This window comes from Lytechinus pictus, unplaced genomic scaffold (genome assembly GCF_037042905.1).
Source record: "Lytechinus pictus isolate F3 Inbred unplaced genomic scaffold, Lp3.0 scaffold_19, whole genome shotgun sequence".
Lineage (NCBI taxonomy): Eukaryota > Metazoa > Echinodermata > Echinoidea > Temnopleuroida > Toxopneustidae > Lytechinus > Lytechinus pictus.
In genome coordinates this window covers 10439820-10465558 of record NW_026974140.1, presented here as the reverse complement: position 1 = coordinate 10465558, position 25739 = coordinate 10439820, and the positions used below count along the sequence as shown (strand labels likewise).

The 25739-nt window shown below is 35.6% G+C and overlaps 1 protein-coding gene across 2 annotated transcripts; it reads right to left on the bottom strand.

The window, feature by feature from the left end:
* Positions 1 to 231: 231 nt before the first annotated feature.
* LOC129260924 (sodium/glucose cotransporter 4-like) lies at positions 232 to 25335 on the bottom strand. Of its 2 annotated transcripts, XM_054898930.2 has the most exons (14): positions 24795 to 25335; positions 18700 to 18771; positions 17208 to 17312; positions 15238 to 15297; positions 14341 to 14445; positions 13567 to 13753; positions 12034 to 12260; positions 10609 to 10744; positions 9099 to 9206; positions 5076 to 5226; positions 4127 to 4295; positions 3330 to 3545; positions 2416 to 2530; positions 232 to 1532 (listed from the first exon to the last, which is right to left on the bottom strand). In XM_054898930.2, the coding sequence occupies exons 1-14, from the start codon at positions 24879 to 24881 to the stop codon at positions 1327 to 1329; spliced, it is 1944 nt and encodes a 647-aa protein (XP_054754905.2). In that variant the 5' UTR covers positions 24882 to 25335; the 3' UTR covers positions 232 to 1326. The 2 variants fall into 2 exon arrangements, with proteins under 2 accessions (XP_054754905.2, XP_063970688.1); XM_064114618.1 differs by lacking the exon at positions 3330 to 3545 and having other exon boundaries at positions 24795 to 25271.
* Positions 25336 to 25739: the final 404 nt, after the last annotated feature.

The following is a 25739-nucleotide window of genomic DNA, read 5'->3' as shown; positions in this document are numbered from 1 at the left end:
GAATATATTCAGCTGCGCTTGTTCAGAGCTCTGTACCTAAATCTACACAGCAAATTTTCTTAACTAAAGAGATATGTTTTTAATTTTGATTTGAAGAGAGTCAATAATTATATTTATTTTACTGACAAATATTTGATTTCATAAATTAGTTTCTATATTTTCATCTTCCTTTGAGTTTCTTTTTTTTATGATGGAAATTATCAACAGCAAAAACACCAGACTAAAAAGAGATTTCACAGTATCTAAAATCAGTTTACTAGTTGAAAAACACCAGCATTATACTAATACTGTATATCAAAATTGTTTGTATGAAACAAATATACATAAAGAAGAAAAAGATATACTTTCTAGCAATCTATCTCAAAATTAATGCCCCCTGTTACAGGCTATGATTTGAATACATTCAATTTCTAAAATATTGCCCTTTTTTTTTTGGGGGGGGGGGGGAACAAAGAAATGAAGTAGAATAAAATATTTCATAATGTTAGAAATATTAAGTTCCCATTCATATGCCAATTAAATAAAAATCATTCACATATTCTAATATATTCCATCAAAAGGATAATCACTGCAAACTTCTTGCACAAGAGTCTCACTTCTAAACAAGAAAACACACATGCATCATCATATACATCTGCTCCCTACCAGTACTCAAGGTGTTTATATTGTATTGCATATCTATAACCCTGTGGTTTAACTTTCACCCTGTCTACACATTATATTTTTACAATGCCTATATAGCACAAGCTGTTCCCTCATTTCATTGGTATCAGACCACAATTTTTTTTCCTACGACTTTTTGGCCTTTTTATCTTTCCGTACTACAAATAAGTCGTTTTGGAGTCTTTGAATTAGGCTATAGACTTTGACTTGTATTTTGTTCAAAGTCTCGCCTCAACTTTTATCAAACAAGATAACATTTTCATATCAAGTTTACTGCCTATATTGGAATTTCAATTCGCCATCTTGCCATCATTATCCCATTGCATACTGCTAACAAAATGCTGGAGTTGTTGCCAATGTCGTTGCTAAGTACTTAATAGCTTTACGATCTATGTTTATGAATGATCATAATGTGTAGGGTTTGACTAAATAAACTCAATTCTGACAGGAAGTAAATTCTTAGGAATAAAATTGCTGCCAGGTTGCACAAAGACTGCTAGAGCGACAATTGAGGAGAATTCACCGTACATTGGATCATATATATTTACAAAGGATTTTAAACAACACTTGTAATATCTAATACCCTGTCACTGTTGATTGTCCATAAAATACTTTGTATTGAGCATCATGGATTGTTTACAGGTTAAGAAACAAAATAAGTCGTCAACCGAAGAACCCAAAGAGAAATATTCCGAATCCTATAGCTATGATGAGATTAGCAAGCATGACACGATACCAGAAGGGGGTCTCCTCAAGTGATGTCATTCTTTTGATCTCTTCCTCAGTGGGTTGATCAGCTGCCTTGCCTAAGGTAATTCCACATAGTATACCACAGGCTCGGCGTGCACATGATGGATCATTCACTTTCACTGTATTTAAAAGGATATGTAATTATGGCTTGTTAATTCCATGAACGTGGGAATTTAAAAAAGTTGAGTTGTTCATTTGAAAAAGACTACACTCATATAGGAAATCGAATTAAGCAATGGCTCTATAATTTGAAATGGGTCCTCTCTTTTTTTAATCACACAAAGCAAAAAATTGGGATTATGCTGAAGATAATACATAGTGTAACACACTCATACAAGATATTACACAGTGCAATACACTTCAGTCCAAAATCAAACTTTTCCTCTCCAGGTGGCCGTTTCATAAAGCTGTTCGTAAGTTAAGAGCGACTTTAAGAACGACTGGTGATCCTTTCTTGTGGTAAATGGTATATTCATTGGCGATGGTTAAGCACGTAAGAAAGGATCACCAGTCTTTCTTAAAGTCGCTCTTATCTTACGAACAGCTTTATGAAACGCCCCCAGTGGAGAATGGGAGTATTAAATTTATATCTGGTGATTGTGATTGAATTTTGAAAAAGCATTTAGTATTAAGTTCCTTTTCTCCGGTGGTTGATGGGAAAACTCAATTTAGATCTTGCAATTGTGATTAACTTTTGAAAAACATGCAGTAATAAATTCTTTTTCTCTGGCAGTTGATAGAAGAATTAGGTTTTTTATCTTTTGATTGTTGACAAAATATGCAGAAAGATTATTCAGTTACGGTAGTGTAGAAGGAAATTTTCATATTTGTTAGTATATAGCAATTACTAGATAAAACGAAATCGTACTAACAAGAAGTATAATCATTGATCATTCTAATGATCAATCATCATTTTAATGATTAAAAAAAGTAGATTTAGAAGTTTTAGCTATTTTTCAAAATTACCTTTATCAAAATAAAAAAAGAAAAAAGCATGATTACCATCTTCAAGTTCTAGTTGATCACCACTTGGTGGTGTGTCTACAGGCTTATAGGAGTCATCCATTGGTTGTCTGGGTAATTTGCTGTGCCTTGTCCACCATGTTAAACGTACCAGCTGTAGGGAGCAGCAAAAATAATACAAGTAATACTTTGATAAGTGATAATGAAGAGTATCCTAGTTAGGAGGATGGAATATTAAACTGCTTTTTACAAAACATTTTATTCGATTTTTACCAAATGTTTTATATAAAAAACAAAATGTAGAAAATGGAATATGGTTATACTTTATACAGTCTTGGAATTATATGTATGCCCATCTCACTTTTTATTATTCATTATTCATCATTGTTCGTTCAGCCCTATATATGTTTATCAATATTCTTTCAGAAAATGTATTTTTGCTTGGAATTGCTTCAGAAAGAAACAGAAGATAACAAAGGCTTGAATACTGATATTTGAATATAAGGTCTATAATTTGTATTATTATTACAATTGGTATGCGTGTGACTCATTCTTTATATTATTTTAATATTCAACTGTTTAATCAAGCCTATACATTCTCAGTTTGTTTTAATTTCCAGAAGTTATCTGATCAACAATATCCTAGTAGATATGTTTTCATTAACAAGTTGCAGATTCAGGATTAGGGGAGGGAGCACTAAAAAGTGCAAACTTTTTTCTTTGTAAAACTCAAGCAAAAAAAATATGTAAAGGAATAAAAGGTCATCACTATAATCACAAAAGGAAAAAGGCCATCACTCTAATAATCCCCCTCCTTGACCGGTGGGGGTGGGTTACAATTTATTTTACACACTTTTCGATTGACTTTCAGACAAATGTCACAGTTTCCTGTATGCAGGCTAGGAGGGGGCAGAGCTCCCAGATTGGTAATTGACCAACCAATAAAGACATACCTTTTCACTTTGAATTGGTTCAGTAAAGAGACTAATTATGACAATGACGATGAGAGTGATGGTGAAGAGTACAGTGGCAAAGTTAAGGTAGTGGAAGTTAGAGACAATGCTTGGTCTGTTGTCTATCTGGCCACATCCTGGCGCAATGAATGTGTAGTCCAGGATCATACGGATGATACCCACTACTACTCCCGCTAGCAGACCAAAAAATGCACCCTGTCAACAATGATTATTAATAAAAAAAAAAATTAAAATATGATAATTAATATCATAACCAACCACTACTCCCCGGCGCTAGCAGACCAAAGAATGTCCCCTGTCAACAATTTAAATAGATATTATGAGAAAATGATAATTAATATCATAACCAACCATTACTTCCACGAGCAGACCAAAGATTTACCCCCACCCCAAACAAATTGTAGAATATGATAAAAGATGGAGAAAATGATAATTGATACAATAACCAGCCTGCTAGCAGACCAGAGAATGCACCCAAACTGTCAACAATGATAACCCAAAAATTGAGAATATAATTATTATAACCAACCTACACACCCTTTGGCAGACCAAAGAATGCCCTGTCATTGTCAAGATTAAGAGGGAACATAATGATACAAGATGGAGAATATGATTAGTAATATAATAACTAACCATAACACCTGCTAGGTGAAATCTTAATGATTAAAATTGATGAGTGGAATAAAAAAGAGTTGACATAATAGAAGTAACAATCAATAAAATATGTAGGTAAGAATTTAAAGACAGAATAGAATTCTCTTTGCAATCTGTTGTACCTTTTCAGTAACTCGTTCCCAAAACATGCCCCCTACAAAGACTGCAAAGATGGGAGGGGTTAAATATGACGTCATAGCTTGGATGTAGACGAAGAGTTGTCCGGTCCCTGAGGCTTGAATAAGAGGGAGCCACAAGATAGCAATGATGGCCATCACACCTGTACAGGCACTAAACAGATCATTGTAAAAAAAAACCAATATAATTTTAAAGACATCAAAATCAAAGGAAGCATAAAAAAACTATTTTTTTTCGAAGGGTGAATAAGAGAGGAGCCATATGGCTCTGATAACCACAACTAATATCTCGTTAACATAGCGAACAAAGTAATAATAATGATAATGATAACAATAATAATAGTAATAATAATGATAATAATGATAATAATAATAGTAATGATAATAATGATAATAATGATAAGAAGAAGAAAACAAAAATAATCCTCTAAAGGACAAAGAATACGCGCACTGGGTATAATATAGCTAGAAAACATCCAGTAAAGAACAACAAATACGTGCACTAGACATTAAAATAAAGTGGAAACTTCATAGGAATGAACATCAGCTGCACCGTGATATATTTGATGTAAATTATTACTTCAAAATTCGAGCGAATATAATTCATTTTCCGGCCCTCTCACAGGATTCATCTTGAAAATGTATTTCAAGATAATCAGACAACATAAGAATTATTTATCTGCATACAGATATTGTAAATAACAGATATGACAAAATGTTAATCAATATGAAGTGGATCATTTAAAATGATGTCAGTGTGGATCATAATAAGTGCATAAGGATGTCCCCACATTTTCTCCAGATTCAATCTAAGTGAAAATGCTCTATATACATGTCTTTTTATGGAGACGGTTATGTATATCATATTTAGACATTTAAAGAAATTTCTCCTGGAAAAAAATATTAAGTCATATCTGCAATATCAGAATATTACCGTCCAACGATTAAGAGTTCTGTATCCTTGGCAACAGGTCTAATCTTGGTCCATATATCCATGGTGAAGAGAGTACTTAAACTATTAAACACTGACGTCAGTGTACTCATCAAGGCGGCAAGCATAGCCCCGAACATCAACCCTTTCAATCCTGACAAGCAAAGAAAGGTAAATGAAAATGGAGAAATATCTCCTAGTTGCGTGTCCATGGTTTCATAAACACAGGGTCTATAAGTATACGGGGGTCTAGAAACTGTTCCATTTGTCTAGAAAATGCATCCAGTGTTAACGAATGTACGACTTGCGCTGTCATCTGGCATAATTCTTTCCGATCTATCTGACCATTTTTCAATATTCCTCCATTTCCAACTCAATAATGATTTATCGGCGAATTTGGTTTCTTTTCACATACAACGTGATTTTTCTGAAAACAATATAGAACACTTTATGCAAGAGCTAGAAAACACAGACTGGTCTGGAATCTACACTATAGAAAATGCAAATGATGCCTTTGAATCATTCATGAGCATAACATCTTCAAAGATGGATCATTGTTTTCCTTTAATCCGAAAAAAGATCTAACTACAAAAAGATTCCAAGGTCCCCATGGGTCTCCAAGGGTATTTTACGATCCATTATCAGGAAGAACAATCTTTATTTGAAATCAATTGTCAAACCATGTGATAAGAACAAGAAAAAGTACAAAGATTACAAGAACATTCTTACTGGTATACTTAAGAAAAGTAAAAAAAAGTATTTTTGTAATCAGTTTCAATTATTCAAAAATGATATACAAAATACCTGGAAAATAATTAAGAATGTTTTGCATGGTAAATTAAAAAAATCTATTGTTTCAAAAATAAATGTTGATGGCGAAATTATAGAAAATCCACTTACTTTGGCCAACACTTTCAATGATTATTTTTCCAGTATAGGCCCAAATCTTGCCGGACTCATTCCAGACTCTACAAAACACTTTACTGATTTTCTTCATGACCCCAACCCAAATTCAATATATTTTTCTCCTACAGATGAGGCAGAAATTGCGGATATAATTCATGGCTTAAAAAATAAGCAAAGCTCGGGGCATGATGGCATCAATAACATTTTGTTAAAAAAAGAATTGTAATACCATTGTTAAACCCTTGGCATATATCTATAATTTATGTATGTCTACTGGGATTGTTCCTTCATCTCTGAAACTAGCTCGAGTTATACCTGTATTTAAAAAAAGGTGACAGTACTGCGTTAGGTAATTATCGACCCATATCACTGCTGACCTGTTTGTCTAAAGTACTTGAAAAATTGATATTTGTTCGTACGACGAAATTCTTTAATTTGCATGATTTATTTTATCCCTTGCAATTTGGTTTTCGTGAAAATCATAATACTACACATGCATTATTAACAATAGTTGATAAGATTGCCAGCGGAATCGACAAGTTTCAACATACTGTTGGGGTGTTTCTGGACTTCTCCAAGGCTTTTGATACCATTAATCATGAAATTTTATTACACAAACTTAATTACTATGGAGTCAGGGGAATAGCCTTGGAGTGGTTCAGGAACTACCTAGACAATAGAAAATGTCGAAAACTTTAACTCCGAAACAAAACTTGTTACTTGTGGGGTTCCGCAAGGCTCTATTTTGGGTCCCCTACTTTTTCTTATATACATAAATGATTTTTGTAAGTCCTCCAATAATTTATCCTTTATTCTGTTTGCTGACGATTCTAATATTTTTTTCTCCCATAAGGATCCACGCCATTTGCTTGCCACCATTAATCACGAACTAGTACATGTATCTGAATGGATCAGAGCTAATAAACTATCCCTTAATCTCCAAAAAAACAAATTATATGCTCTTTAGTAATATCATAGATGAACTTCCAGGTAATATTATTTTCGAAAATACTAATTTACAAAGAGTCGGCAGTACTAAATTTCTTGGGGTAACTATTGATAATAATTTTTCCTGGAAAGAACACGTAGATCACATTTGTAAAATTATTTCGAGAAATATTGGTATCATAAACAAAGTAAAAATTTTCTTTCCCACTCATATACTATTTAATTTGTATTCAACTTTGATCCTGCCTCATTTAAACTACGGTAAAACAGCATGGGGGAATTGTGCTGACTGCCTCCTGAAAAGAATTTTACTTTTGCAGAAAAAGGCTATTTGTATTATTTGTCATGCAGATTTTCGTTCACACACTGACGAACTTTTCTATAAATATAATATTTTGAAGATTGGTGACTTGTATCGATACAAGCTCGGAAAACTCATGTATAGTTTAGATAAAAATGAACTTCCAAATATTTTTTATTCCATGTTTACTAAAAATGTCGATATTCATCATTATCCTACTAGGTCCGCCGGGCTCTTTCATCTACCAAGAGCTAGAACCATCCCTTTGAATAAAACATTTATTTTTACAGGTATCAAACTTTGGAACTCCCTTATAGAATCATTACGTTACAAACCAACACATTTAAGTTTCAGTCGAGGGTTAAAGAAAATTATTATCCTTGGGAATAAACCCCAGAACTCAAACAATTCTGTGTAAGCCGCGCTACCACTTCTTTTGTTCTTCTTCCCTTCTTATTTTCTTCCTTCTTCTCTTTCCCCCTCTCCTCTCACATTTCTTTTCTCTCTCTCTCTTCCTATCATATTAATGTCTAGTTCTATTGCTTTTCTAATCTTCCTGTTTGTCTATGTTTTGTAGTGTGTTTTGTTTTGTTTCTTTTCCTTTTCTTTTTTTGCTGTCTTGTCCTGTTCTGTCCTGTTTTGTTTGTGTGTGTGTGCCTTTTTTGTCTTTGTCTTTGTTTTGTTTTTAGTATTCGTCCTGTCTTGTCCAAGTGATTGTCTGTTCACACACTCCTGGGGCCTGTTGCATGGGGCTTTTTGCCTGGGAGGACTCAGGAGTATTTTACCTGAGTTTTTGCCCTATGTTGAAGTCGGTGGCAGAGGTCAGACTGGCCTTGGTTTTCGGTTTTTGCCGGAGTTTTCTCGGGTAGGGGGTTTTATGCAACAGGCTGCTGAACTCAGGGTTTTTTTTTTACACAGCAGGGGTATAATGTAATATTTTTTTGTTAATTGTAACATAGTGAGTAGGCATAAAAAGCTTGACCCCACTAGTATTCTTTTTCATTGTACAAACCTTTTTAATTTACGAATTGAATTTCATTGATCAAAAATATACTTTAATTAACTATTTATTGCAGGGAACCCATACTAACAAGCTTTGCTTTCCAGTGGGTTCCCTTTTTTCATTTCTGTATATTGTATTTTTTGTGTTTTACTATACATTGTAACTTTTGTTAAATTTTGGAATGAAAGAATAAATGCAATCAATATTATTGCTTTTTAATGAGTACCGTTTTACCTATAATGTGTATTTTAAATTGATTCCTCAAAATTAGGTTTCGGAAATTGATTTAAAATCTTATATGTAATGTATTGCAGTATAAAAACTAATCAAATAGAAATTTTCATGAAATTCAGAAATATTACAAAGCATCTTTCTATATCATAGGACTGCACTCGTACAGTCTAGGCTGTATAGCTTACTGACATGAGTCAAAACATAGGGGTTTCTTTATGTTTAAAAAAAATTCTTTTCAACCCTTATTAGAACGAAATTAATTGACAAAATCCTGATCAATTTTTTTTGGTTTCCTACTGCATCCATTAACACAAAACTTGTCAAAATGTAATATAAAAAGTCTGTATTTCAAACAAATATCGAAATATCGCAACTAAAATACTAAATCAAATGTATATTGATAATGGTTCATCTGATTATAATTGCAAGAGATCATGGACTCATTATCAGCAATAATGTGCTTTAAAAATACCAATCCATGAATGATTTACAGTAAGTAAATTCAATTCTATTTTTAAGAGATTCGTTGTTATCCTTGCCATTTTTAGTTCTTTGATATGTATTATTAAACAAATAATATCTGCATATGTATACTATTCCAATTATATTTGTGGAATTTATATAAATCAATTACCTGTAGGCATGAGTCTTAATACCAGTCGTGGATAAGCAATGTCTGTACATCCATTTGGATTTCCACAAACTTCTACACAAGAGTCAGGGTCAATGCATGCGACTTCATCTAAAAATATAACACAAAAGAAATCGAAAATTTATTTTAAAATGGACTTTTAAAACATTTCTTAATTTTATAATCAATAAATTGATAGAATTATGGTAGTACAAGTAATATTTGTTATGGGCGTTTAAATAAAAAGTTAAAGCTTGACTCATTAAAGGCTGCAGATGTCTTGTTTTGTCTGCACCAAAATCACAAGGGTTGAATGTTATAGCAAAATGAACAAGGAAGAGTAGTGAAGAACACACTCGGGGGGGGGGGGGCACTTACATTGACGAGTGGATACCATGCGCGACCAAAAAAAGCACGTAAAAAGGATGTCCTTTTTCAAGATAGGGCACGTTACGCACGTAACGTGATAAGGGTGTCAAAACACTAAAATAATGAAAAAAGGGTATCTATTTTTGCTATGAAAGCTACGTGTTTAGGGTCAAATTTGCGAGGGTGTAAAAATTAAGACTAAATGTTTTATAAAGGATGTACTTTTGCCCCGAGAGTCAACACTACGTATTTAGAGTACGATTTGCGTGAGATGTGAGAGGTGGGGCTGTACCCTAAACCCAATGATGTAGGTGAAGGTAAAACCGACGACCGACGTCCGTGACATAACAATAAAAATATCGCTGTACTTGCTTAGGGGGTCAATTTAGGGAACTTGCCAAGAGTATCGTTTTGTTTCCAATACTTGTTAAGGGTAGGGTTTCACAAGCCAATACTTGTTTAGGGGTGCATTTTCAGAAAATGGAAAATACGTGTTTAGGGTGCTTTTCGAGACCTCATGGTCGCGCATGGTATCCACTCGTCAATGGAGGTGGCCCCCTCCCCCCGGAGAACACACCTGTCCTGCAATGTCTCAAAATTTCAAGCCATATGTCTCACAGGTTATGTCCTTTTCCTGATTTCTCTCCCAATATCTTTGTTTATTTTTGTATTCATTTTATTTTTTTTTTCTTTTAAAATTTATTTCAATGTAAAAGAATTTCACTCAAACCAAAATACATTACAGAAGACAAATGGTATAATTTTCTACTAAACATGAGGTAAGTTTACATATTCCAACAAGTGATTAATTATATAATACATCTGGGGCCCATTTCATAAAGAGTTAAAACTGTTGTAAATTTGCCGTTATGGCAACTACCATGGCAACAGGGCTCAGCAGCCAATCAAAATCTAGGTTACCATGATGGTAGTTGTCATAATGGCAATGGCACAGTCACAAGAGTTGTAACTCTTGATGAAACGGGCCCCATCTCTCATACATACCAATATATTAATTATCATGATAATGATTAGAATGAAGATGGCGCCATGGTGAATATAATACTAATTAAAATATGATGCTCAATTGCTTAATGCTACTTTTGTCATGAAATATTAAGCCGACAAAGTATAATATACATACCAGGCCATAAAGCTCGGCTGACCATACCCGGATAGATCATGAGAAGAAGAGGTAAGACTTTGAGGTAGCTTGCAAACACGGCACCGCCTTTGGTTTGAGTGAAATTCTTGGTAGACATTGATCGCTGTACAAGAAACTGAAAAAGTCGGAAGAAAGAAGAACAATCAGAATCACGAAAGAACTGTGGGCCGTTTCATAAAGCTGTTCGTAAGTTAAGAGCGAATTTTAGAACGACTGGTGATTATTTCTTGTGGTAAAATATATTCACCATGCTCATTGGTGATTATTTAGTGCCTATAAGAAAGGATCTGCGTTCTTAGAGTCGCTCTTAAATGCGATCAGCTTCATGAAACACTCCCTGAAATGTTTCTCAGTCAATATTAGTTCTAATTATGAAGAATTCAACGCTTCACTTTTTACTTTTATGATTTTCTATCTAACTTTTAAGAGCTATAGCGATCAGCAAAATTTGACAAAGCGTCTGCATTATTGTTATAGCGCTCCCCCCAGCTCACCCACACACTTAAGTGCACCCCGTGCACATGCTGGTGTCATGTTGGCTTCATCATTTTCATTTACTTGGTGTTATGGGAGTAATGAAGATAAAAACGCGTTGTGCGAGGGATTGTACCAACTGATCTCTCCACTAAGTGGAGAGATCAGTGATTGTACCGCACGTACCTTACACACACACCCACGCACATCGTCACTCACACGCTCATATGAATTTACCTAGCTCACATACGCACACACCTGATTACTTGACCGAAAAAGATACACTTGCATGATTTATCTATTCCCACACACAAATCAAAACAGTACACCCACACTTAGCCTCCAGCGACACTCACCACACACCCACACTCACACCTACAAACATACCCTCTTGTTAATTGTGACACTCACAGCACCAACGTCCTTCCCATGTAGACTCCAGTCCAGAAAGTAATATGTTTTTATCTATAATAAGTTCTTATCTTGATATAAATACACCCACCCCGCCACACGCACACCTCACGATCACTCACACGCACATGAACACACACACTCCTTTTCTCTTTCGATTATTACGTCTTCTCTGGCTGGATTGAACGCTTAAAACGATTTAACATTTACAATCATTTTCAGTTCTTTTTTTTCTTTTCTTTTCTTTCATTGTTATCCTTTCCAGATGATAAAAAATCCTACTCCACCATGCTCAAGTCAACAATTATCTAAGTTTTATAGAATAAGACATAAAAACTATTTTTTATCCGGCCCCCTCTCCTCCCCCGAAAAAATACATTTGCACAACTTTTCCTTCGCTATCTTTTATTTCCAGTTGATACTACGAACTCTAACGAGATAGGGCCATCCACACTATTTTTATACATATTTCAGGTTGTGCAATATATACATTATACCATGAACAAAAAAGATACCTACTTGATTAGTACAAAAATACTGAGCCGAAAGTAAGAAGATCCCAATGACGCCAGGCCACGGGTAATCGCCCGCATCAGCAGCCCGGAAGATATGCCATGCGTTCTCTGTTGGTATACCACAGCTGCTAGCATTGTGAGGGTTAAGAGCCATTTCTTCAAGGGTAGAATTGGGAATGGCGTGCATGTAGGCTTGATAAAGACCCCCAAAACCACCTATTTCCACCATAGCTAAAATGTGAGAATAAAACGCGAGGAAAGGTATTAAAAGAATGAGCCATTCAAGAAGAGCAATCTTTAATTTTATTGAATTTAAAAATAGTATAGGGGATCAGTATTGACCCCCTTCCTCCCCTTTCCACCTCTTTCTACCATTTAGTATTATGTTTCCTATATTTTATACAAATCTATTTTTAGAAATCAAGACGTCAGGTCAGCCCCTTCGCTTGCAAGCGCCTGGATACGCCGTTGTGAATCTATCCTGTTTCTGTAAGAGAACGAAGCAATCGACTAACAAATTATTTTAAGCGATACTTGTCGTGAAATAACAAAATTACAGGTATTACCTGGATCATTCCAAAAATTGTGACTTCATGGAAATTCTCGATAGATCCCGAGATAAACTTTCTGGCACCCTAAACCACTTAAACAGTTCCCGGGGGGGGGGGGGGCACTTACATTGACGAGTGGATACCATGCGCGACCAAAAAAACACGTAAAAAGGATGTCCTTTTCACGATAGGGCACGTTACGTACGTAATGTGATAAGGGTGTCAAAAACACAAAAATAATGAAAAAAGGGTGTCTATTTCGGTAGGAAAATTACGTGTTTAGGGTCGAATTTGCGGGAATGATAAAACAAAATTAAAACGTTTTATAAAGGATGTCCATTTTGCCCCAACACTTCGTGTTTAGAGTCCGATTTGCGCGAGGTGTAGAAGGTGAGGTCGTACTAAACCAAATAAGGTAAAGCCGACGACCGAAGGACCCGTAACAATAAACATTCCTGTACTTGTTTAGGGGTTCATTTCAGGGAATATTTGCCAAGAGTATCGTTTTGTTTCCAATACTTGTTAAGGGTAGGGTTTCACACGCCAATACTTGTTAAGGGGTGCATTTTCAGAATATGGAAATTACGTGTTTAGGGTGCTTTTCGAGACCCCATGGTCGCGCATGGTATCCACTCGTGAATGGAAGTGCCCCCCCGGGAAACAGTTTTACCTAAGTTTACAAGAAACCCAAAGAAGCACTTTCATTTCGTTGTGTTACATATGGTAGACATGGGAAGAAAACCATTTCCAGACTTTACCTAACATTATCCAACATTGAGCGATGAACAAGCTGGAGGTATGTCTACAATTCGTACGATATTCAGTTGGGATATATAACTTGAAGTAATAAGTGAGAGCTGAATTTGTTAACTTCAAACAATTATTTTGTGCTTAATATTGTTCAGCTGAATTATATGATTATTTCTAGCTGAAAACTGATAATATCAACATGCTAAATTTAGTTACAAGTTTGAGTTGAAACTAACCGATAAAGAAAAGAATGAAGCCTCCAATGATCATGATAAATGATTGTAAAGCATCAGTGTAGATGACCGCAGTAAGACCACCAGCCATGGTATAAGCAACGGTCATCGCAAGTAAGAGGATTAGAGATAAATACAGATTCCAACCAAGTACTTGCTGTATGATCACAATACCAGCATACATCTCAGACTAAAATAAAATATATAGAGAGATTTAATAATCTATTCAATATATCTGGACGATGTCCTTTAAAAGCACATTACAAATAAGATTCTAGCTTGCCCTAATATAGCATTTTATGATGCAGCGTATGCACTCTATCTATATCCAGGCGGCAGATCCACGGGGGGGGGGGGGGGGGGCTGGGAGTGCGAGGGGCCTTGGTCACCTGGACCAATATTTTAATGTTTTGGCTTGTCCTTTTTCGGGGCCGGGGGCATTATTGTATCCATGGAATTAATTTTATTCAGTGTTTTGGTATACTGACTTCTAAGTGAGATTTTGCAAGAGCAGACGATTTCATAAACATGATGAATAATAGAACATCATCGTCAGGAATATTTGAAGATTCACTCTCGTGACTGAACAATTTAAGTTATATGTGCTCCCTCACTCAATATCACTTTAACTAGGGACTCTTTTATGAAACGAATACCATCGATTTTCAATTACTAACATGCTATCATTCAATCAGATAGACTGATTTCAATAACTTATTATACTGCCAATTAAAAACTGTACAAAATCCCTATAAATCTCAAAAGAGTGTGACTTACCGCGAGAGTTGTAACAATTGTGAAGACGATCGATACGACTGATAAACATATTCTCAATCGAGAGCCACCGAATCGAAGCTGAAGATATTCAGGAACAGTGATAACCTGCAAGGGAGCGATACGTCATGTCAAACTTAATAATCAAGTTTGCTATAAAAAAAAGTACCTAATTTTTTTTCTATATAGAAGAAAAAAATGTCAATAAAAGGTAGTACAGTAATTACTTTGCCTTCTTGGCATGTCAAACTTTAATATCTAACTCTGGCACATCAATGTTTCAAAAGGGGAAATGAAAGGCTATTTTTGTTGCATATTAAGCAGTCTATGCTACCGATCATCCTTAAATTGATCATCATGCTCTAGAATTTCCATTGATCAAGAATGCAAAATATATATGAGACGATCATGATCAACGTCATATACAATCCCTATTTTCAGCATTATCTTCATTATAATGGCCAGACATCATCATCATCATCATCATCATCACCACCATCATCATCATCATCATCATCATCATCACCATCATCACCATCATCATCATCACCACCATCATCATCATCATCATCATCATCATCATCATCATCATCATCATCATCACCATCATCACCATCATCATCATCATCCTCTTCATCACCATCATCATCATCACCATCATCACCATCATCATCATCATCATCATCATCATCATCATCATCATCATCACCACCATCATCACCACCATCATCATCATCACCACCATCATCATCATCATCATCACCACCACCATCATCACCATCATCATCATCACCATCATCCTCTTCATCATCAGAATCATAATCATCGCCATCATCATCTAACTCCTCAGCATAATCATCAACATAATTATACCTCCTCCAAGTATCACTCAATGCTTACCCCACATGCTATGTAGATCGGCATAAAGATGTATCCCAGTAACAATAAACAGAAAAGACCCTGAAATAAGATTAACGACCAAAATAAGAAAAAAGGAATCAATATAGTCAATACATGTATATGGTTTTGGTAGGTCGGTAGGACCTCGCTTTTCAAGAAAGAATACATAAAGTACTATGAAGCCCCTACATTTATCCACAATCCCTTCTTGGATCATTCAGAAGTTATTAGGCGACCATAATAATATAGCTATTTGACAAGGTTACACAAGCCGCTGTGTGGTTATTTACGGAGCCTGAAAAATGCCTACCGAGCCTTTGAAGTGCAATCGACTTGACGACATGGCGAGATATTTTACCATGTCGACTTAATAGCCTCATTATGTCGACATGGTGAGATGTGTTATCTCGTCAAGTCGACATGGAGAGATACGTTTTCTTGCGAAGTCGACTTTTATAAAGTAATATGTCAACATGCTGAGATATCATCTCGCCATGTTATTGCTTTTTATAATTCGACTTGGCGAGATAACACATCTCACCATGTCGACATACAGGTAATAAGGCTATATTATAAGTCGACATGGTAAAATATCTCGCCATGTCGTCTAGCCGATTGCACTTCAAAGGCAAAGTTATTGGTGTGTATATGCGTATAGATCACCCTGAACGACTATGGGGGGGGGGGGGGGGTTCATGAAAGGACTTGTCGGATGTTAAATCCCATGAAGTATAATCAGACGTATAATGTGCTTCCCAGCCAATCACAATCAAGAATAGACGGTAGATCCTTCAATTTGTCAGATGACAAATTTTGAAATGCTAGCAGGTGTCTGCGGGTTGTGTGTGTTTTCTCCTATTGCACATTTACAATATTTGTCATCATAACTAGAGACTTTAGGTTAAAGGGATGGTCCGGGCTGAAAGTATTTATAGCTTAATAAATAGAGTAGAATTCACTGAGCAAAATGCCGAAAATTTCATCAAAATCGGATAACAAATAACAAAGTTATTGAATTTTAAAGTTTAGCAATACTTTGTGAAAACAGTCGTCATGAATATTCATTAGGTGGGCTGATGATGTCACATCCCCACTTGTTCTTTTGTATTTTATTATATGAAATTAGGTTTATTCAATTTTTTTCCTCCAAGAACTAGAAAAATTGGATTGACAACTGATTTAGTGCATTAGATATTTATTGCTGTAACTTATTTCATTATAAGGGAGACATTATTATTCACAAAAGTATGAAATAATGAAAAAATTATGATTTTATGTAATAAAATAAGAAAACGGAAAGTGGAGATGTGACATCATTAGCTCATCTAATGAATATTCACGACGACTGTTTTCACAAAATATTGATAAACTTTAAACTTCAATAACTTTATTATTTGTGATCCGATTTTGATTTTCGGCAGTTTGCTCAGTAAATTCTCCTCTATGTATTAAGATATAAATATTTTCAGCCCGGACCATCCCTTTAAGTCAAGAAACTAAGTACCTGCTACTCTAAAAAAAGATTGCTGTAAATTTCTTTAAAAAAAAACCTCGTCACTTTTTCTCATATTGTTTTCCCCACACAATGGAAATATTATCTACGAATAGCAAAAGATGGTAGGCCGATACAGTAGAATGTTTTTCCATTTGTAGATTTTGTAAAAAAAAGTGTACTGAGTATAAAGAAATTGACTTTTCTGCATTCTGAGGAAATGTGGACAATTTTTTGGTCGTATTAAGGAGTTATAAAAAAATTAAATAACAATTTTGTAAATGACTCTTCAAAATAACCTATGAGATTGTAAATATCCGAACAAAACAGTGTTAAGATGATTGAATAAGGTCTTGAGACGTAATTTTAATAAAGTTTGACTAATTTGGCGGGTCGGACACATAATCAACAACACAATCGGTTATTTTACTACTAAACCTTTATTTAAAGAGTACATTAAATGGAAATATGAACTTACAGAAAACTCATATGAGATGACAGCTATGCCGTTATTTGCTGCGGTTCCACTGAGTCCAATAAAATGGATGCTACCGATATTGCTTACGTATAGAGACAGACCAACCTGAGTAAATTTACAATAATTTACAAGACAAATGTCACTTAAAATTATATTAATGTATTAACATAACATCTGGTCAAAGGGATGCGTACATTTACATATTTTATTTTCTCCAGCCAATCACATATTTCATAACCAACTCCAATTTCTGTATTGTTGAGTGACATAACATGCAACATTTTTCCAATTTTGAGTGGGATATGACTTGTGTGACTAGAAATTTTGTCATTTTCGAGATATGCGACTCGATCTTTTGTCAAACGACAGGATGTGACAGAGCCCTATTTATAGAAATGCCGAGGGGATGAAGAGAATGAAAAATAAAATGGAAGACGAATTGCATCAATGAAACGGAAAAGTGATATTGTTGGTTAATCAATCATGTTAACCTTGTCAGAGAGGGAGATAGTTCAGTAAATTATACTGCTCCTTCATGTCCCTTCTAAAATGAGGACATCCACGAGAGAAGGAATTTAGATTGGGATGAAGTACAAGGGGTATGCGCAATCAATCACAAACGAGCAAATGTATTGACATGAAATAAGGAAGAGAAAGTGTGTGAGGGCGTGTGCGTTTGTGAGATAGAGGTAGAGACTTGATTACACATTTTGTTAAAAGCTGCATGAAGGTTTCAAGCTTGTTTCTTTTACAGAAGGAGAAGATGATTACAAAGAAGGGGGAGCGGGGCAGATAGACATTGAGAGGGAGAGAGAGAGAGAGAGAGAGAGAGAGGGACAGAAAGAAAGAGAAAGGAGAGATTTGGGGGAGAGGGAAAAAATTAAGTAGAAAGGAAGATGTCCGTGATTACTGACCCATTGACGTAGAGCGATGCGCCTCTATTGCGATATTTTTAGATATGTAACGGGATAGTGTTTTCCCATCTCACTGAGACATGGAGTTTACCGTCATTGGTATGGGCGCTGTGTTATGATTAAGATCTCTCATAAATTATGCTAACTCGAATAGATGCCATAGTCAAGAAAGTGACTTTGGAATTTGAAATGTTCCATACATATTACTAATATACCAAAGGAGACGTAAATCTCCATCGAAAAGTCAGAAATGAAGACGTACGAATTAAACGATATGACAATGTTGTTTGCAGGTTTGTTTTGTGTTTGTTGTTTTTGGGGCGGTTGCCATGATGAGAAATAGATTTTGATTCTCTTTAGTCCTAGAATTCTGCATCTCATCAAATGACTCTAACTGCCTGGTATTTCGATGTCTCTTATGTATTATTACCATTATTATTATTATAATATTCGTTATCATCATCATTTTCATCGTCACCATAATCTTTGTGATGATAATGATTATCAATACTACTCTCTCTATATAATTATGTATATATAATTACGAAAATCAACATCGTCATAATTATGAAACTTACCAGCCACCAGCTCATACTCTTTCCCGCCAGGAAATATCCCGTGGTTGTCCCCCTATTCGCCTTACATGCTGACTACATTCAGATATTGAAAAGAGAGGAGAAAATATAAAACACATAAATTAGATAAAAATATCAAAAGGACCAATATTTAGACCGAATTGTTAGTAGCTGAAGGAAATTTAGATGCACAAGAACCATGTTGAGACGTTAGGGATTTTCGCACTTAGATGCATTCAAGAACATAGAAAATGTATTGTCAAATGCCTTTGATGACAAAGATCAGTCGAGAAAAAAAATTGGTAAAGCAAAACAGCGCTTTCTTCTTGAACTCTGGACAAACTACACTTTATCAATTTCCTTAGCTCCGAAACTTAGGACGAAAGCTGCTGTTCCAATTTATCAATTTACAACCAAGATCCCCCGCCCGGGGGGGGGGGCACTTCCATTCACGAGTGGATACCATGCGCGACCATGAGATCTCAAAAAGCACCCTAAACACGTATTTTCCATATTCTAAAAATGTACCCCTTAACAAGTATTGGCGTGTGAAATCCTACCCTTAACAAGTATTGGAAACAAAACGATACTATTGGCAAGTATTCCCTGAATATACCCCTAAACAAGTACAACGATATTTCAATGTTATGTCACGGACGTCGGTCGTCGGTTTTACCTTTACCTACATCATTGGGTTTAGTACAGCCCAACTCGCTCAAATCGTACTCTAAACACGTAGTGTTGACTCCTAGGTCAAAAGTACATCCTTTAGTCTTGATTTTTTATACCCTCGCAAATCTGACCCTAAACACGTAGCTTTCCTAGCGAAATAGATACCCTTTTTTCAATACTTTAGTGTTTTATTTGACACCCTTATTACGTTACGTATGTAACGTGCCCTATCTTAAAAAAGACATCAACGTGTTTTTGGTCGCGCATTGTATCCACTCGTCAATGTAAGTGCCCCCCCCCCCGGGATCTCCCGGCCATCTTTTTCAATACGATATGTTCTTGAATCTGTTGTGAGTCGCGGTGCTAAATTCCCTAATTATGAGATGAAACCAAACGGAATATAGAAGTAGCGGATGAAGACCACTCGGTCTTTTATCAACCTACCTTGGGAGCACTTATTTGATAAGGACATTCAACTAAATTATGAGACCTCGGGAGTTCCAGGAATGTCTAATAACCATTAAGATTCAACCCTTTGAAAAAAAAAAAAAAATTGCACCCATAAGCCCGTATTCTGAAGTCGGGTTTAACTTAAACTCAGGTTTAAAGTTGTGGTTTCAGTATGGCGAGCCAATTGTTACATAAATCACTAACAGTAGAGATATCATACTTCAGCTCATTTGGCTCTCAAATCATTCATAATTGTCTAGGAAGTATAAAAAGATTATTGGCTTCACCATCGATGAATCAGGAAAGAGCACAGTAAACATAAGAAACATACAACTTAATAACAAATTTGATACTTTTGGCTTCCCATACTTAAACCACAATTTTAAACCTGAGTTAAACTTAAACCCGACTTCAGAATACGGGCCATAGACGTTGTGAGTTTCTTGCGACGTCCCAGACTAAATAGTGAAGGAAAACGTATTCGTGTTGGTATATAAGATCATTTCCTATATGTATATCTGAATTCAAAGAGGTATTGTTATCATTGGACAAAATGAAAGAAAGGGTTGATAATTTCACCAGGGTACCTCCCACTTCCCTGATTTCATCAACCAGACTCGCTACTTAGATGATCTAAAAAATTGTCATAAAATGGGCGTTCAAACTAGTCCGGTGTCATATTATTGCTTCCATACTGTAAAATAAAAACAAAATAAATTCGGTGCAAATAAAAAGGGAAAATGAAGATCGGAAGGCAAAGGATATCGAATTAAGTGGAGGTGTTCTGGGCAATCTTGGAGTTTTACTTGTTCTATTAGTGTGTATGTATCAAGGTGAAGTTCCAAATTCTGGAGTTTTATTCCCGCCACAGGTCTTTTGCCATTGAACAATACATTGTATGTACATTGTACTGATTCTGTGGCGTATAATGAATTTGAGGGGGTACGACGTAGTGTATGGGGCGATTTCTAAAAAATTGCGAGCGAGGGAAAAGTTTGACCTTTAAAGAACAAAATCTAATTTATGTTATGTTATTACATAATCATAACACAATATCATATTTCTTTTTTTTTTCTCGGTCACTATATTTTAATCTAATCATAGACCAAATGATTATAGACGATCTAGGATTAGACCAAGTGGGATGAGAAGTCTTAATATAAGAGATCAAATAGAAAGTGAGCAAAGTGGGTGTAGACTAGTCTGCTGTGCAAACCCTTCACTCGAGTTAAGGGTCTGAATGTGCAGCCTACACAGTAAAAACGCTGTTTAAAATGTTTATACAACGCTGTTTACTATATGAACCTTACAGTAATTGTTTAAACAGTTTAAACAAGTGTTTAAAATCTTAAACAACAAAGTTTAATTTTCAATATCTTATCTTCAATAAAGTAAACATGATTGTTTAAACTGTTAAACAACTACTGTTATGTTCATATAGTAAACAGCGTTGTATAAAATCCTAAACAGCGTTTTTACTGTGTTCTCATGCCTTGTGTACTGAAGGCCCTCACAGAAAGTTTTGTATGTGCTAGTCTTTGCGTGGAGTCCCATTTTGCTGATCAAAGTTTCAATGAGGGCCTGTGCCTGCAGACTAGGTGTATAGTTGGGGGTGGGAAGGGCCTACATGTTGTTTGTGTGTTAGTGTGGTCTGTGGCCATGGACATGATTATGGTCAGATCGTTCCGTTTGATTATACATGAATAGGATGCAAGAGCAATTTGTAAAAAAATTTACAACCCCCTCAATATTTGTACATTAAAACTCAGTGACATGGAAAAATAACACCTTCCATTAGCATGTGTGTGTCGAGCAGTGATGTGTGATGTGCGTGTAGTGCAAAGTTTGTGTTAAATATATATATATATATATGTGTGTCCAGATTCCAGAATAAAGATTTGTTTTCTTTGAATGTGGTCTGTTTTTGGTATTTGTGTATATAAGGGGAGGGGTATAGTGTAGAGAAGGGAAGGGGTATATTCGCAGTTACTAGGGGGGTGGGCTTTATGTAAGATAATTTGACATATTCTTCTCTTAATTTGCTTTTGGGCTGTTGCATTTGAAACAATATATGTAATTATAATCAGGCGTAATATGCTCAAGTGTATTCAATGTTTCTTATATCCAAAAAGAAAACAAAGATGATTTTTTTTTTTGGGGGGGGGTTTGATGTAAAGGGAATTGTATTAACTTTGTCATAATTGTATGATGTATTTTGATGGGAAAATGCTTCCATGTATAATTCTATATTTTCATGTATCATTTATAAATTATGTCGTCACGTGTATAAGGAATTTAAATACGTTAGTACGTATAAAAGAGAGACCCTTATCTATAGACACATTTTGCATCCAAGGTTTCCTACATTTGTTTTATGTACAGTACTTCGTTCATGTAGATAATGCTTGTATGTCGATCGTATTAATGTATTCACACATCACAGATTATCAGTATCATTCATTGTAATAACTTAATAACTTGGAATGAAGTTCAGGAACGATCCCCCCAATGCAGATATTGATCTGGATGTTCAGAGCTCCCTGCACCTCCTTGATCGTTTTCCCTCTCTCTTTTCTCTCTCCCTCTCTCTCTCCTACAGCGTGGGTTTTTATTGTGAATGCCAAACCACCTTGCACATAATTGAATTATCATTTTTAATACATGCCACGCATCGGTCTATTTTAATTCACCCTTTACCCTCTAGGGCCTCTCCCTAGTATCTGAATTGAACTTTCATCACTAACAAAAAAGGATATTTATAATTGATACAACCTTCAACAAATGGCGAATTTAATAAGAATAAATGGCACTGTTCGGTGTGAAGATCTCGATGTTATCAAATCATGTAATTTCATATTGATCACGTCACTGTGATTACAAACAATTTATTAATGAACACAAAAACGTAGTAGTTTCTCAGATCAAACTCGTACAAAACCTGACACGTACTCGATCGCCTAAGCAACGTATTTGGTTTAATGCATTCAAAATAATTTTCAAGTACCATTAATTATTTCCTACCTTACGGAAAATCAACAGACATCAAGTACGATTAATGGGGATTAATCTTGTCATGCCTTATGGTAAATCAATAATTAACACACGGTCATTCATTTAATAAATTAGTGCGGCATGAATTTACCAATGAACAAATTAAAACCACAGATATTCCACATGATATGGAAGAGCCGTGGTGTAGTGGTTCTGACTCTCGCCTTGTAAACAGAGGGTCGTGTGTTCGAATCCCACCGCGTTCTATAGCGTCCTTTGGCAAGGCGTTAATCCACACTTTGCCACTCTCGACCCAGGTGCAAAATGGGTACTCGGTAGGATGCGAAAGATATTGTATGTTTGATTTTGCCAGCGCCATAATGAGGCTGCGATGAATGCAAGGAATGCTCCCCAGGGAGTGGAATTTGTGCACTTTTTTGTGCGGGATTGAAATGAATCCAATGACCGGGGTAATTATGCTGTAACGCGCTTTGAGCCATTCTGGGAAAAGCGCTTTATGAAAATTAGGTATTATTATTTTGTGATAATTATAAATTGATCATGATCAGCCGGCCAGACCAGACTAGACCGATCAAGGACATTTAATTACGTTATTTTCAATGGAATACCATCGGTCGGTTTGTAGTTGGTTTCGTTGGTGTGACTCGATCATAACACACCATTCCTTGTATAATGGGAATGCAATTATTAGTTCAAGTAATCACTGCAAAATATTCAAAGCATACTGGCGGTTTCTGCTTTTATAAATCTACAGAAACACTTGACGGCTCGTGGCTAAACTCTTTTGCACAGTAATTGTAGCAAAGAGTGGTAGTTGGTTTCAATAGAAAGCTTGTAGGTGTGCAGTGGGCGTTGTCCAGTATATGCTAATCCGGGAAGCAAAGAAACACTTTTAGATTTTGAAGTCAAAGAAAACCGACTTTCTAATGACTTTCACATGAATCACATTCGGTCCCTGTACACACTAGTCTCTTCATTATTGTACTAACTCTTTGGGTTTTATTCACGTGGTTGCATAATAATTGAAATATGTTTTAAAAAGTGAGTAAAACTATAATGATGTTATCTAAATATGATGTTTCTTATCGAAGAATACGCGGCTATAGGATAAACTGTAAATTTTACTCTGAGTTTGATCTGCTTAATATTGAACTCCGCTCCTCGATCGCGTTATCCGCTTCCCCCCTCTTTTTCATTTTCTTCCGCGCCTCTTCTTATTTTCTTCTTCTTCCTCTCCTTTTCTATGACATGACTATGATTTCATTCTTCTTCTTCTTCTTTTCTTCTTCTTCTTCTTCTTCTCTTCCTCCTCTTCTTCTTCGTCTTCTTCTTATCATTCTTCTTCTTTTCTTCTTCTTCTTCTCCTCCTCTTCTTCTTCTTCTTCTACTCCTCCTCCTCTTCTTTTTTTTCGATCTTCTTCTTCTTAACAACACTTTCTACTATATACTATACTATATACACAATACACTACACTATACTATATACTGCTACTATTACTACTACTACTACTACTACTACTACTACTACTACTACTACTACTACTACTACTACTACTACTACTATTACTACTACCACTACTTCTACTACTACTACTACTACTACTACTACTACTACTACTACTACTACTACTACTACTACTACTACTATTGCTACTACTACTGCTACTACTACTTCTATACTACTACTACTACTATATATTACTACTTCTACTACTACTACTATACTACTACTACTTCTACTACTACTACTACTACTACTACTACTGCTACTGCTACTACTACTACTACTACTACTACTACTACTATAGTATTACTACTACTACTCCCGCTACTATACTATACTACTACTACTACTACTATACTACTACTACTACTACGTACTACTTCTACTACGTACTACTTCTACTACTGCTGCTATACTGCTACTATACTATACAACTACGACGACGACAATGTTTACTTACCCAGATACCTAGGGCAAGGACGACAATGAAATGGATAACGATGACTACGATGTCAGCGGTCTTGAGGGTGGGTCCATCGACTTCCATTTCTGTTTGATTTATGTCCCAACTCTTTTCAGTGATAGCATTTAATGAATGAATCCTGGGATAGTCCCGATATGGTGCCACGTGGATATATATCAACACCAGTAGTATTTTTATTGATGCAGGCGCGACCAGGCTGGCAAGAAGTCAAGGTAGGCTGCTGGAATTTCCCGCTTTAAAAACGAGATCGTTTGGAAAGATGCGATATTAGTTTGTCAGTCTACCGGTCGGTATGTCCGCGATTACACACTCCGTCGCGAAGTACAAACGACATTCGTACAATAAACATACATCAGTTCTATGGTGACCCTGAAGTTCATGTTACAGTGAATGGAAAAGGAGTCATGTCGGTATCAAAGCGGGACATGTATCATGCTTGAGCAGCTTCAATTTACCATCTTCTCGATATTATAATGCGCAACGCTGGGTGTTTCGGAGGAGCATCGATTTCTAGTGCGGTGATTGGTCAGTTTGGGGGGTCATGTGGGGGTATATTACGTCTAGTGGTCTGACAAGATGAGGATGGATCCCGGGATGGATCAACAAATCCCTGGATGAATCTCAGTTAGGTCTCTGAGGCTGAAAATCAGTATATCGCTTGAGAATAAAAACAGCGCAACTATTAATATTTCTTCAAATCAAAACTCTGCTCATAATGGTGATATACATTTTAAAGACTGACTGGATGGATATATTACAAATGTTTTAGCTTTGATAAATCACCGAAAATGAGTCTATCACAATTCCAATACAACAGAAATGTATTGTACAGGATAATCTTTGCGCTTTTACATGAACAATAAAATATTCAGTTGCCGGATAAAAACAAAATAATCTGCCTGTGTTTTTCCCTCTCTTTTT

Bases quoted from the DNA above. Each gene is read 5' to 3' on its own strand.
- LOC129260924 (XM_054898930.2), bottom strand. From the start codon at position 24,881: ATGGAAGTCGATGGACCCACCCTCAAGACCGCTGACATCGTAGTCATC. The intron at 5,227-9,098 runs GTAATTGATTTA...TTTGCTTGTCAG, and splicing joins ATTAAGACTCATGCCTACAG to GATTGAAAGGGTTGATGTTC. The intron at 1,533-2,415 runs GTAATCATGCTT...TTTTAAATACAG, and splicing joins TCAACTAGAACTTGAAGATG to TGAAAGTGAATGATCCATCA.